This window comes from Heptranchias perlo, chromosome 3 (genome assembly GCF_035084215.1).
Source record: "Heptranchias perlo isolate sHepPer1 chromosome 3, sHepPer1.hap1, whole genome shotgun sequence".
NCBI lineage: Eukaryota > Metazoa > Chordata > Chondrichthyes > Hexanchiformes > Hexanchidae > Heptranchias > Heptranchias perlo.
The window spans coordinates 121,931,819-121,947,683 of NC_090327.1; the positions used below are offsets into that span (position 1 = coordinate 121,931,819).

Below are 15,865 nucleotides of genomic sequence, written 5' to 3' on the forward strand. Positions count from 1 at the left end.
TTTAAAATTCTCATCCTTGAATTGAAATTCCTCCATGGCCTCGCTCCTCCCCAACTCTAATCTCCTCCAGCCCTACAAGTCCCCCACTCCCGACTAAGAACTCTCCGTTCCTCTGACTCTGGCCTCTTGTACATTCCTCTTTCCCTTCACCCCACCACTGGCAGCTGTGTTTTCAGCAACCTCCGGAATTTCCTCCCTAAACTCCACCACCTCCCTTTTCTCCTTTAAGACCATCCTTAAAACCCATCATTTTGACCAAGCTTTTGGTCACTCCTTCTTTGGTTCGGCCTCCATTTTTGTCCGATTATGCCTCTGAAGCACCTTAGGACATTTTTCCTGCATTAAAGGCTCTAAAGGCAAGCTGCTGTTGCTTTATATTGTGTAACTTTGGCGATTGTATTCCTTTTAGTATCTTGCTGTCTCTTCTTGCTTCTGTATATTACTCACCTGTAAATAAATCTGACCAAGTAGTTTTAGTATGTGCATATTGGTTTGGTGACCAGTTATTTTTCTCCTTCAAAGATGACATAAACATGGTGGGCATCCCATATACCTTCCAGTAGTTTTTCTGCAATTAAGGTTAATTGCAATTAAGGTTAATAAGCAATCTAACCAATACACATTGCTGAAAAAAGATCTAGGTTTCAGTTCATAGTGGCCTCAGTCTGTTTGTGGAAGCTGAAGTCCAGCATGAGCACAAGTGTTGTGAGAAACCCAAACTGTATCTGTCATTTCTCCCCAGTCTTAAACACTGTGGAACCGGCTGATGATATTGTACTGCTTCCTCTTGTAACAGTCCAAATGGACTTATAGTACATGTGAAGTCATGCTTTTAGAAATCAACAAATGGAAGATCTGCTCAAGTAAATGAGGCCATCCTTAAGACATGGCTTAGTTGGTATATATGGCTCATCAGCAGTAACCCACCACCATTGTATTACTCCCTGATCAGAAAATGCAGTGTAGTGGTATTTCAGCCAAAACACCTCAATCACCAAAATGGCCAGCTTCAACTCAGTGGTAAGTTGGCAGTTACATTACTACTCATTTAAAGATTTCATTACTCACGTGGTTTTAAAATTAATTTTTGAAACAACTTACTGGATGAAGGGGCATGTATGTTTAGAGTACTTCCTACATCCATTCGTGACAATCAAAGAATGAAAACTGCCTGCTGAGAGATGTAATATGCCTAATATTATTTAAAATATAATTACATAGGCATTTGCATTAAATTCAAGGAAAAAATTGCATCTGCACAGAGGAACCAGTCATGGTGTTCAGGAAAACTGTTTTATTTTATAGGTTATGGCTATTACATAAAAGTACCAAGATAACCGCTGCACCTTATTAAAGATGGGAAGAACTTACTGCATGCATAACTCAACTCAAAAACTAATGCATCAGTATGAGATTTAGAATCATAGAAATTTACAACATGCAAACAGGCCCTTCGGCCCAACATGTCCATGTCGCCCAGTTTATACCACTAAGCTAGTCCCAATTGCCTGCACTTGGCCCATATCCCTCTATACCCATCTTACCCATGTAACTGTCTTCTTAAAAGATGCAGTTAGAATCAATAGTTTTTCCTTGCGGTTCATTAATACACTGCTCCAAACCAATAAACCGGTCACTATTTTTGGAGGATGGGGTGCTGGACAGTATTTAAGGGAACAAAGCAGATCGTTGAACAGCCCAGTACCTCTGGACTTCCATTCACTATGCCCAAGTTTAAAGTCTTCTCCTTTAATAGTTAACTGTACAGCACCCAGGCTGCAAGGTTAAGATTTTTACATTGAAACAATCAATCAACATCTGTTCTCCTACAAGCATGAAAAGCCAAAGAAATTTCATTAAGGCTTTGATGCTTTAGGCAACAAAGAGGACACTGTTGCTTGAATGCAGCGCAATATTTACCCTTCCAGTAATATTTGTATGCTATTTGGACTTTCAAAAATACATAGAAAGCTTTAACCTTTCTAAATATGTTTAAAAGGTGCTTGTAATATCCTAAGTGCTATAATGGAGTCTCAATTATGTACTGATTTTTATTCCGCTGTGACTAACTACAGATAGGACTATTTGTAGCCTGTTGCTTTATTTGGGTTGAATTATTGCCAGAGAAATTAAAGGATATAAAGAGACAACTACAACTAGATTTAATCACTTGTATAAGTTTGCAGCAGTTCTGTTAATATATGGCAGATAATTAACAGGTAGATTTTGCAATGCATATACACACACATATACAAGCCCAGCTATAAGGCATGGTTACACCTAAACTGCAGAAGCTGCAAGCAGAACCTTTCAATTTTTTTTCTTAGAAACAACACATCAATCAGAAGAATTATTTGTATATGGGGGAACTCCAACTCCCATAGAGGGAAGTGAATTGACAGTTCCCTTACACATCGGCAGCCATAGGAAGGTGACAACTGACTGTTTTTAAGAAAGGGATTGTAAGTGACAGGATCACTTGATAAATTATAGTTGTGTTCCCTAAGCCAGTACCTATAGTCAGCAGTCATCCCTCATCTCTTCTGGGCTAGCTACTTGGCAGGTGCTGGGTGGGGTGAACACAGATGGGTCACTGATCCCTAGCTGCAGATCAAAAAAGCGTGTGGAGGTCGTTACGTTGTAGCTCTTGGTGTAAGTTTCCTGCACTGGATAGCAATCCTTAACTGTGTAAACTCCAACCCATGTTTCGACTGTAAAAAAAAGCAGAAATAAAAAAATATAAAAATAAATATATTTCCAGGATATGTAAAGGCTACTCAATTTGCCCATCAAAAAATGAAACTGGTGGATAACACAGCAATGTGCAATCTATCATGAAATTATAAATATGATTAAAATACTGAATATAATTTAGCATCGTTTCAGTAATGTTAGTTTGGAACGCCTAAAAATGTGTTCAGTAAAGTATTTGAATCCTGCTCCGCTGGTGGAAGTATTTTGATGTAAGTGAATTGCTGAAAGGAAAAGGTGCCAGTGGAGTAGGGGGAGAGACCAAGGTGAGATTTGGTGATAAGGGCCACACCACCACAGTTTGGGGGGTGGCAGGTGGTGGTTGCCAGGCAGGGAGACTTCAATAAGGGGCAAGGTGTCATCACCTGTGAGCCAAGTTTCCATCAAGGCCATGCAATCATTCACAATAAGGTCACAGATGGGAAGACCTTATTCACAAGTGAATGGACATTCTGAAGGAAGGTGCAGAGGGGGGGCAGTGATTGTTGATCCACTGGTACAGTCCAAGGGTTGTGCGGTGGGAAGGGTGAGCAGGACACAAGGACGTTGGTGAGATTAGCCCTCAGCGGGCATGCTAGGTTGGAAGATCAGCGAGTTTGGGGCAGTTGGGGTTGCAGTTCGTAAGGAGCCAGCGATTGGTACCTCGATAAGCCCTTCGGAGAATGCCGAGACGTACAGAGGGAAGCTGTGGGCTTATCCAAGAGTGATTCAAGCCTTGGATGGCAGCAGGAGAATTGGAAGGTAAAGGAACAGTGAAAGGTTGGGGTAGGGATTTAGGGGGCAAAGTACCCAAGAGGGAAGAGATGAAAGGTGGCAAGACTGGGTGGCAGGATAGAGAAGATATAGGAGAGAATAGTCAAAGAGGGATAAAGAGACTAGAAAAAAAAAGGTAGATATTAGTAATGGACTCTGATCCAGAGCAGCAACCAAAATGCGCACGCAAAGGATACAGAGGAAATTCAGGTTACACAGGCATGGTAAAGATTAGGATAGATATTGACCTGGCAGTAAACAGACAAGAGAGAGTAGTTTACTGGAGTGTCAGCCTAGATTATGAGCACAAACACTGAAATGGAGCTTGAACCTAGAACCTTCTGACTTAAGAGACAAAACTGAGCAAAGGTGACACACTTCAGAAGGTGAGAGAACAGAGGAGTTTTCCAGACGCACATGTAAACTAAATGGAACTGTACACAAATATAAGCATGTTCAGCAACAGTTGGTGCCAAGATCTGACTTCAGTCACCTCTAGGTATATACTTAAATTAGAAGGATCAGAATAGACCGTACCCTGTATCAACCTTTATCGAAAAGCATTGATACCAGCTGATGCTGAAGATTCACTATAAGTGTGACACCTCAGTACCAAACTCTTTTGTGTTTGGATTTAATGGATAACTTCTATTAGACAGTTGCTTGTAATGTGAGAATGAGCTAGTGAAGAGGGGATGGTTCCAGGATATTGGTGCTGAAGATATGTTGAGAACAGGCAGGAGACCTGTCTGCTGCCAACACAAACTTGGGTTTGATTGCTGCACCAGAAGAGTATCTATAGTTGTCCAATATTAAAATCATTGACTTTGAATGTGAGTGATGACTTTGCATGCATTGTGATGAAAGACTGGTCAAGCTTAGGTTATATTTCCTAGAGATGAGGTGCAGATTTTCCTCTCGGTTGCATTGTTGCCCGAACTTTAGTGGCGTGGAGTGGTGCACTCGACATTTATGTGGGTTTTAGGACTGGATTGAATTATTGTAATCTGCAATTTACAAGATGAGAAAATAATGTCAATTAGATAGAAACGTCCACTTTTTTTTTCTACGTGATTTTCTACACTGATTTTCCACCCCCCTAATTTTGAAATAAGATCTCTTTACACATTGTTTCTAGGATTCTGTTAAATTATTAGCCAGCTACTGCCATCACATCAAAACAATCACCAAATTTCTTGCAATTGAGAAAAAATGAACCAACTGATGCAATGGGAAACAAGTGGTTTTCTAGCAACAACTTGGAAATATGGCTGAAGATATTTGAAGCAAGCCCCTTAACCACTATATCAGCAGACTTCCTGCCAATTCAAGCCCAGCATGGTTTGGCAATTAATCAATTCATAGGAGGCACAGTACCAGAGATCATGAAAAAATGCATCTTATCATACAACATTATGTTAGAACACTTTTTTTTAAAAAAAAAGACTAAAAATATTGTTCCAAAAAGAACCATTTCTAATTTCAACATTCACTCTAAAATTAGGAATTCCTCCTTAGGAAGTTCCAATTCCCAACACTTCAGATCCTAAACAAACTTTGCTTCCACAGCTGGTCAATTTTACTCCCAATGAGCAAAAACTCTGGTTAAAGTTCTTAAATCACACAAAATCTCAGAGAAAGTAGAGTAAATATGAATATTATTTGCATAATATTGTGAATTATTATCCGTAAGAAAATCAAAATAGTCCGTCTAGTTTTGGGTATTTACACAAAGGATTGGAAGTTCTTGTAGCCAAGTGCAAGGTTTAAAAACCAAATCAGCTTTGAACAGACCTCAACATGTCTAGCCTCTTGTAAACAGCTTGGAAAACATTTCGATTGCATTCCGATTCAAATTATCTTTTAGTGCATTTGCATTTTCAGGACATCTCGTAGGAGCAGGGAGATAGAAAGGATATCCAGAAATAGAAAATCTACTTCAGGACATTATAATAAAATGAAGGTAGTCATCTCATTTATATTTTGAACAATTCAGTCCACGTACACGCACTATGTAGCAGTTACATTCCGATCTGTAAACTTTTATCATCAAAAAAATTCCATGAAACTCATTTGGCTTTCTAGTGCCAAGTATTGCGCTGGAGGAAAACAAGTAAACACTACTGGACATCTGAAACATTCAGTTTTTTTTAAAACCATAACTTCTGAAAAGGTCATGAAGATCTGTAGATACGAAAGAGACTAGAGCAAAGCAGCTACATTTATACTGATCATTTAGGCTAACTTGGAAAACTCAAGCTTGTATTATTTTAAAGTTCTATTCCTTCACTGATATTTTGAGCCAACACTCCACCGACTTTGCACCCATTATGGGCACAAGGCGAATTTCTAGGCCCGCGAGAGAGTGTTATGCCTTGAACATACTCCCAGATGTTGTTTGCTTATTTGTCGCCCCTTTTACGTGTCATGTGATATAGCACCACACTGCAAAAATTGTCAACCTTAATGCTAGTGATAAAAGTTTGAGTGGTAAACACAATTTTATAAAATAATACAATGCAAAATAAGTAATGTCTGTTAGTATGTTCAAGGCTACAAAACTTATGGTTTGATTGCTTTATTGCACAGTCCCAGCTATTCCTTAATCTCTACTGAATGTGCAACAGATACCCCCCAATTAATTTTAATAGTCCACATACTATATAATTTATACACATCACAGTGCAACAGTACCAGGGCAGGTTACTACTATAGTTAACTGTGAAAATCTTAGTTAAGTTACCTCTTTTTTGAAATGGGTCATTTTACATTAAAATAAGAAATTTGTGGGCTTCTAATTCAGTCTAGAGACCGAAACAGACTTAAAATGTGATTGTAATTCAAAGTGATTGCCATTAGTTATTGAAAAATTCTGCTATATGTACACCAGATACTATCAACTGAATTTGAAATGGCTGCTACCACCGACATTTACACAATACGTTATATGCTCTAGTGGCTTAAATACCATGGTAAACATGTGACGTAAAAACGAAGTTTCATTTTAAGTCATTACCATAGTCAAAATTTCTAAAATTTGAACGGTTAAGTGAGATATTATTGCAGCTGTCAATAGCTGTCAGTGGAAACGTACAGGCTATTTCCAAGACTTTTGAAGATATTAATGCCTACCATCGTAGAATAGAACATTTCTATTCACTTTTTTCTCCTCTTTACATGCGTTGATGTATCTATTATAATTTGTTGATATGTGCTTACTTTCGGAAAATTCCTTGACTTCAATGGGATAAGAATATTGTCTGATATTTTTAGAATTTTTTTTAAGTGATGAAACTGACAACAATGTCCCTATGGGGGTTGCATCAGACAATGCTATTGTGTTAAGCCAATTGAATCCGTGTCTGCTAGGTGATACAAGATTGCATTGTGTCGCTGGCTGAAAGAAATCCAGAACTGAGCAATTTTTATATATCTACAGTGTATCAAACAGATTGAGCCATAACACTTAATTGCAACTGTACAAATAGCATACTACTCACATTTACGAGCAGGTTTTCTGTCTGACCACTCTTGGACCTCAATCTGGTCTCCTGGCCCACCAATGTAGTATTGATCTTCATAGGTGGAGTTGTCAGGAATATCATATGGATCCCATGGCTGAATGAGAGGTAGTTTGGAGCACTGCTTTGTCACCTGCTCAATCTTGAAAACGACTGGATTTTTAAACAGATAAATGTATTCATAAAATCTAGAAGGAACAATAAAATGGAATAGAATATTACAAGACTTTTATAACTGAGTAAGAAATTGAGTGAGAAAGAACTCACTTAGCGCCATTTATATATGATTCTATTCTGACGATGCCCAGCTCTACTTCACCACCACCACCTCTCTCGACCCCTCCACTGCCTCGGTGTTGTTAGCCTGCCTGTCCGACATACAGTCCTGGATGAGTTGCAATTTCCTCCAATTAAACACCGGGAAGACCAAAGCCATTGTCTTCAGCTGCTGCCACAAACTCCGATCCCATGCCACTGACTCCATCACTATCTCTGGCCACCGTCTCAGGCTGAACCACGCTGTTCGCAACCTCGGCGTCTTATTTGACCCTGAACTGAGCTTCTGCCCCATATTCTCTCCATCACAAAGACTGCCTAATTCCACCTCCGTAACATCGTACCTGCCTCAGCCGATCCATTGCTGAAACCTTCATCCATGCTTTCGTTACTTCCAGACTGAGCTATTCCAATGCTCTCCTGGGCGGTCTCCCATCTTCCATAAACTTGAGGTCATCCAAAACTCTGCAACCTGTATTCTAACCCGCACCAAGTCCTGCTCACCCATGTGCTCGCTGACCTACACTGGCTCCTGGTTTACCATGCCTCGATTTTAAAATTCTCGTCCTTGTGTTCAAATCCCTCCATGGCCTCGCCTCTCTCTATCTCTGTAACCTCCTTCAGCCCTACAACCCTCCAAGAACTCCGCGTTTCTCCAACTCTGGCCTCTTATGCATCCCCCCGCCCTACCATTGGCATCAGTGTCTTCAGCTGTCTAGGCCCCAAGCTCTGGAATTCCCTACCTAAACTTCTCCCTCCTTCTTTAAGACCCTCCTTAAAACCTACCTCTTCGACCAAGCTTTTAGTCAACATTCTTAATATCTCCTTCTTTGATTCGGTGTCCGTTTTTGTCCGATTACGCTCCTTTGAAGCCCCTTGAGACATTTTCCTACATTAAAAGGAGCTATATAAATGCTTATTGTTGTTTGATATGAGGCAGCTAGGAAAATCAATTACTCGACCCCACACTAGATATTTTCAGCCGTTGGGCACAGAAGTCTCTAAAAACAAGATGTTGCTACAATCACGTAGACATCAAGCCTCGCCCAGGCATACTTGCCTATTTCAGCATGAATGTTTTTCTTCAAATAAGCTTTCAGCGATCCTGTGTGACTGACATGGACAATGATTTTTATCTCTTTTCTTTCAAGGACAAGTTACAAAACAGCATCAAGAAGGACAAGACTGAAAATAATATTGGTACAAAAATATAACATTGTCACTGTTGAAAGTTTTCCACTGCAAAGGAAAAAGGTCACTGCATTTTTAGACTACCCCATGCTGCTAAAAACGTGACAAAAATAGGTGTAGTGTTTGTCTTTGATGTGAATCAGTCCAGGGTCTTTAACCGACAGGTAGGAAACTAAAAGGATATTTTTAATCACTGCCCTTCTGTTAAGTGGCCGCCCCCCACTCAAAAGAATCTAGAATGGCTTCTAATGCTGACTATCCAATAATGCAGTAAAAAAAAATCACACTGATGCAAATTCAAAACAACATGCATTATAAATATTGGTGTGTACAATGTATAAATAAATCTTGGTTATGCAATTCATGATATCGCCCTGTGGTAGGTAATCTGATTTATAATCATTTGCAACCTATAATCGAGACAAAATCTAGTCAGAATCATCCTAAAAAGCATATATTTCTGCATCCAAGTCAGTGCCTCCAGATAATACAAAAACAATGCAATAAGTTATCTAAGTGAGCATATCCTTTATCATGTTATTGTATATATTTGAAAATCTCAGCTTAAGAGGCCTATTAATTCCATTACAATCTCCATGAACAGGCATGATCATATACAAACAACTTGTAGAATGTGCTTTCACCTTGGCAGTCTGTTCATGCCAACATTAATGTAACTTCTTGCCTGCTGCTGGATTAAATAGAAGGTCCTCTCCAGCATACAGCAAAATGATGTATGTGGCTCACACCAGAGGCTATGCAAAGGTACTAGAAATCACACTATGGTAGGATTAGAAATTGAAAGGTAGAAAAGTGTGTTTCAGGCCTTTTTGCACTGGGTTGCTCTGGCACCAAGTACCAAAAGGTACGAATACCAGCCGGGAGCTGCTTTTGTGCATCGCAAAGGCTAAAGATGTAAATCGAGATAAAAAGTGCTTGTATTTTGATATTTAGCTGCATAAGAGGATGTTAGGGCAAGGACAGATACCTTATGAATTTGACCCTGGTAGCTGTGGGCACAGAAAGATTTCTAGAAATTGCATATGGCACAGATGGGCAAGTCACTTATCCCAAACGCAATGCATCCTTCAGCAACCCTCATTCTGTAAGCAATGGTTACTGTTTCTATGTCCGAGTACGAAGAACACAACTCCTCAAGACACCATTTGGGAGAGATCCACAGAATAAATCCCAATACCGAATACAGCTGCATCTGCTTGTGTTCCTGGCAAAAACATGGAGATTTTGCTTAAGGCCTAGCAAATCTTTGCTGATTCTCCAGGCATAATTATCATTGTAGAGGACTGACAGACTGACCCATCTCTTTATACTGTATAGAGTTTAGGCAGGATTTTCTGCATTGGCAGAATCCACCATTTCTGCAACTTCAGCTCATCTGTTTGTCACAGTGCTAAACCCAGTGAATTTTTTGGGGTCAGCCTCATTTGAATAATTTTGGCATGCTCCCAGCAGGATTCTCACCAGAACCAAGAAGCCCATATTGGGCAGGGGGAGGAAAACCACTGCAGCAGAGCCAGCAGCTTCCTGGGCAGCTGAAGACAAAGGCTCTTAAGGGTTCCAGAGGTGTAATAGATTGATTTAAATTTTAAATTTGCTCCTGCCCATCTTTGCAATGGTGGGCACTGATAACATACTTGCATCCCCTCTAGTCAAGTGTTGCTATAATGGATAATACATCGAATTATGTTGTTCTGTCATTACCACCTAATAAACAAATGTTTGAACTTGCAATAAAGTAAGTCTAAGAAAATGCCGGCAAGCCGTTTTCAGAACCTCTGATCTGAAAGGACAAGCCGACCTCTAATGCCCACTTTCTCTGGACATTCCTCTTCCGTGACAACTGTTGGACAGAAACCCCGGAAAATAACGAGACATTATGACATTGCTCTCTCATCAGTAATATAAAATTTGTATGCTCCTATCTGTTTCAGGTAGGAACTTCCCATACATGCCAGGGATGCCTGGTTAGGTAAGGGTATCAAGGGATATGGAGCAACAGTGGGAAAATAGAGTTGAGGTGCAGATCAAACAAGATCTAATTGAATTACGGAACAGGCTCAAGGGGTTGAATGGCCTATTCCTGTTCCTAATGTTCGTACCTTCAAACAAGCTACCGTATTCCATCATTTGACAGATACAACAAACCAATCAGTTCACCTAGGAAAAAGCTTGCTCCAATTTTTGTGTGATTTCCTTCACCTTTGCCGCAACTTCATTATAGATAAGTATAATGGTCCAGAAATTGCTTGAGTAGCATATCTTGCGGCAAACACCAGGAAATTTTTCCACACCCTTCAGGTCATATTATTTTTGCGCTGCAAATTGCTGCAAATGCAAATTGATAATGGCGCAGCAACGTCAACAGGGCATCTGGGACCTCATGAACGTCGTGCTCAATGGTCTATCTCCTTAACCAATTAAATGTAAGGATAGAGAAAGAAACAGAGTGAATGACAGAGAAAGAAATAAAGTGAATTAGAGTCAAATTAGATACAGGAAGAGAAATAAAGAGGGAAAGAAAGATTGGATTGAGAAAGAAAAAAAGAGAGACTGAAAAGGAATTTAAAAAAAAAATTAAAATGTAAAAAATCTCTAGGAACAATTTATTACCTGCAGGGGTGAGACTATAGTTTCAATTGTTCTCTTTCTGGACCTTCAAGGTTGAGTTTCATGTCAGAACCATAGATCACGTCATTAAAAGGGTCCTTACGAAATGAAATAACCAACCCTAAATGTCTGTGGTGAAATTCATTCGTATTTACTACGCAAATCATCCAGCAATTTGTTGCGATTCACAACTCATGGCGTATCTCTTCCTTGCCACAAATTGCTGGTTTTTTTATACGCACTAATAATGGCGGGCGCCATGAACTTGCCATTATTTTTCCAGCAATTTCTAGGCCACCATCTTAGAATTTTATCAGTTTCATTGCAGAAAGGGATACAATTCTGGCAGTCTATTCGTATTTGATCATCTAAGTGTGTTTAATTTTCATTGTGAATAAAACTGAAACTAATTTTATTTGAATCTATTTTCTGTCAAGAATATTTGGACATTCAGTTAGGTTCTTGGGTTACAGAAGCCAGTCTTGAACTGTCGGAAGGAGGTGGAGGTACGAGACAGATGGGCAAGAGAATTCTAAATATGAAAAACACAGACTAAACAAAGACTGGTGGAAAAACAGATGGATAAGATTAATGGGTGAAACCTGAGTGGATTGTCTTGTAACCTGTGGTCAGTTCAAATATCATGTAGTGCTTTTTTTAAGTGTAGGGGCATGGGTTCATAAACAGAACGGAATGCAGAGGTATTTTGCACTTCCCACACAGGCAATTAATTGCAGCTAATAACAAAGAGGCATTACTTTCATATTTTATGAGTAAACTTATGTAGATTTTGCAAATTAACTAGTGCCTGACGCATTAACTGAAGACATTTTCTGCAGCTTCAGGATACTGTGAAGAAGTAGGGCCAATACTTTCTTTCAAATGATGAAATATGTTTTTTTTACAAATTTAATAGGTTACTTAGTTTTTGTGGGGTTAGAAAAAAAGTGAAAGCTAGAATTTACCATGCAATTGAAAATCTATATGAAGTCAAAAGAAACAATGTCAAAAACATTAAACAATAAAAACACAGAGGCAATAAACCAGGATTGACCAAGATTTTTGCCTTTGTGGGCTATTGGGGGCATACATGGAGTCTCACAGCCATATAAAAAGTTTAAATCAATGTTCATATTAATTTGCATATATCTCAACTTACTGAAACTAACAGATCTTGGTGTTCTCATGTAGGTTTTATTACCACAGCACTGAGAACAACCCTTTCCAAACCTCCAGGATCATAAAATTCAAGCAGAAAACCAGTGAATGAGAAATACAAGCACAAATAGGGCAGATTTCTTCGTGGACTACGTTGCACAGGCTTGGTGCTGCATATGGCCCACGGGCCATAATTTGGACAGTGTCGGCTGGGCTGGGCCAAGACAGAAAGACAGCCAGCCTCAAATCAAAGTTATGAAAAGGGATTGTGCACCAAAGGCTTCCACTATTTGACCTTGAGATAAACTTCAGACCCCATATCCACTCTATCACCGAGACCGCCTACTTCCACCCCCGTAACATTGCCCGTCTCCGCCCCTGCCTCATCTGCTGCTGAAATCCTCATCCATGCCTTTGTTACCTCTAGACTCGAGTATTCCAATGATCGCCTGGCTGGCCTCCCACCTTGCACCCTCCATAAACTTGAGCTCATCCAAAACTCTGCTGCCTGTATCCTAGCTCGCACCAAGCCCCGTTCACCCATCACCCTCGTGCTCACTGACCCACACTGACTCCTGGTCCGGCAATGCCTCAATTTTAAAATTCACATTCTTGTTTTCAAATCCCTTCATGGCCTCGCCCCTCCCTTTCTCTGTAACCTCCTGCAACCCTACAATCTTTTGGGATCTCTGCACTCCTCCAATTCTGGCCTCTTGTGCATCCCCAATTTTAATCGGTCCACCATTGGCGGCTATGCTTTCAGCTGCTCTGAGCTCAGCCTAAGTTCTGGAATTCCCTCTCCAAATACCTCCGCCTCTCTCTCCTATAAGACACTCCTTAAAAACTCTCTTTTTGGCCAAGCTTTTGGTCACATATCCTAATATCTCCTTAGGTGACTTGGTGTCAAATTTTGTTTGAATAAAGCTCCTGTGAAACGCCTTGGGACATTTTACTACATTCAAGGCGCTATATAAATGCAAGTTGTTGTTGATGCCCAGAATTGGACACAATACTCCAGCTGGGTCCTAACCAGTGTTTTATAAAGGTTTAGCATAACTTCCTTGCTTTTGTACTCTATGCCTCTATTTATAAAGCCAAGGATCCCACATGCCTTTTTAACAGCCTTCTCAACTAGTCCTGCCACCTTTGAAGGCTTGTGTACATACATCCCCAGCTCTCTCTGTTCCTGCACTCCCTTTAACATTGTACCGTTTAGTTAATATTGCCTCTCCTCTTCCTACCAAAATGAATCACTTCCACAATGGGGGCAGTGCCAGAGGACTGGAGGATTGCAAATGTTACACACCTGTTCAAAAAAAGAGGGATAAACCCTCTCTGTTACTTCAAAGAACTCAATCAAGTTAGTCAAACACAATCTACCTTTCACAATTCCATGCTGACTTTCATTTATTAGCCCATACTTTTCCAAGTGCCAATTAATTTTGTCCCAGATTATTGCCTGTAAAAGTTTCCCCACCACTGACATTAGGCTGACTGGCCTCTAATTGCCAGGTTTATCCCTCTCACCTTTTTTTGAAGAGGTGTAACATTTGCAATCCTCCAGTCCTCTGGCACCACCCCCATATCTAAGGAGGACTGGAAGATTGTGGCCAGAGCCTCTGCAATTGGCACCTACTTCCTTCAGCAATCTAGGATGCCCTCCATTTGGACCGAGTGACTTTTCTACTTTGAGTACTGCCAATCTTTTAAGTACCTTCTCTTTATCTACCTTTATCCTATCCAATATCACTCCTACCTTCTCCTTTACGGCTACGTTGGCAGCATCCTCTTCTCTAGTCAAAACCAATGCAAAGTATTCATTTCCATTGTAGTGGAGCAAAAACCCTAGCATCATTTAAGGAACAATTGGATGCTGCAATGAGAGGACTGTAGGGTTGCTCTGGGTGGATGAATAAAGATGGAGCAAATGGCCTTCCTGGTCTGTAACGAGATTGCGATCTCGAGTGTGGGATGGGGGGAGATATGTATTGAAGTGAGGCGGCCCCTTGCTCAGTGTTGCGGGACAGCCCCTACAGGGGAGGTAACCTTGGTCCGATGGCCGCTCTGTGCATTCCGAGGGTCCTGGCCCTGGTGGGCTGGTTCAGAGGGGGGCCTAATAATCTACATCAGGGACAGCGAAATAAAAGCAGGAGGAAGCGGTGTGACTGTTAATCGCAATAACCTTGCGGCTATGAAGTGAGCACCTACTTTTTGCAGGGGATGTGGCCCTTCTTCTCTTCCAGGACCCGGACGCGCTGATTCTGGCCGTCGTACGTGATCAGCACCCTGCTGTTTCTGCCCGTGTTGTGGTCGTACACGACGGCCCTGCCTTCCCACTGCTCAGGGGCCTGGCATGGCTTGGGCGGGAGGGAGAACTCGGGGTCCCGACCGGGTCGGGGAATGCAGAAGACGGGGGTGAGGCAGCACCACAGCAGCAGCGACGGCGGCAGGAGCCACCCCGGGCCCGGTCCTGAGCCTGAGCCTGCACCTGAGCGCGCCATCAGCCGACCGTTAGGTTTGATTATTCGAGATGATTCCAAATGTAACGGCTTCCCTCGCGTGACGCGCCGTCACCGCCCCGAGACTGCGGCTGCGGCGCCAAGCCATCGGTCAGCGCGTGATCAGGGCGGGTGGGGGGGGGCAAAGTGCAGGTGGATCAGTCAATAGGTATGGAGTGTCTAGCACACACGGCAGATACGTCTACCAACAAAATATACACACCAGTGCATCCTTCATGAGCAAGTCGCAAGATGGGAAAATGATAAATTCATTCATGTAGAAAAATCCAGTAACCACCCCCCCAGTGCAGCGTCCAATTGTTTCTGAAATGATTCCACGGTTTCTGCCTCCACTGCTCTATCGGGGAGTCCATTCCAAGCGCTGATCACCTGTGTGAAGAAGTTGTTCTCGCTGTCAGTCTTAAATGTACCTTGGACCACTTTGAATTAGTGTCCCTTGTCCTGCTCTTGCAGTTTAATTCAAAGTAATATTTTGCTTTTCCTTTTTTCCATTCCGTTATCAATCTTACATAATGTTTATTTTTTATTAATTGTTGGGATGTGTGCATCGCTGGCAAGACCAGCATTTATTGCCCATGCCTAGTTACCCTTGAGAAGGTGGTGGTGAGCCTTCTTGAACTGCTGCAGTCTGTGATGAAGGTGCTCCCACAGTACTGTTAGGTAGGGAGTTCCAGGATTTTGACATAGCGAAGATGAAGGTACATGTCCAAGTCTGGATGGTGTGTGACTTGGGGGTGATGATGTTCCCATGCACCTGCTGCCCTTGTCCTCCTAGGTGACAGAGGTCGTGGGTTTGGGAGGTGCTGTAGAAGAAGTCTTGGCCAGTTGCTGCAGTGCATCCTGCAGATAGCACACACTGTGGTGGAGGGGATGGATGTTTAGGCTAGTGGGTGACTGCTTTGTCTCCCAGTCTCTCATCATAACTATAGTTCTCCATCCCTGGCATCATCCTGGTGAATCTATGCTGAATGCATTTCATTGCTTTAATATCCTTTTTATAGTGACACTCCCAAAACTGTAAAGAGTACTCGAGCGGTGGCCTAACCAATATCTTGGGTGCAATATTCA

At 41.4% G+C, this 15,865-nt stretch overlaps 1 protein-coding gene across 1 annotated transcript; it reads right to left on the reverse strand.

Moving 5' to 3' along the window:
• Window positions 1-1,279: 1,279 nt before the first annotated feature.
• Window positions 1,280-14,905, reverse strand: epdr1 (ependymin related 1). Its single transcript, XM_067981911.1, has 3 exons — window positions 14,487-14,905; window positions 7,005-7,213; window positions 1,280-2,711 (listed from the first exon to the last, which is right to left on the reverse strand). The coding sequence occupies exons 1-3, from the start codon at window positions 14,777-14,779 to the stop codon at window positions 2,521-2,523; spliced, it is 693 nt and encodes a 230-aa protein (XP_067838012.1). The 5' UTR covers window positions 14,780-14,905; the 3' UTR covers window positions 1,280-2,520.
• Window positions 14,906-15,865: the final 960 nt, after the last annotated feature.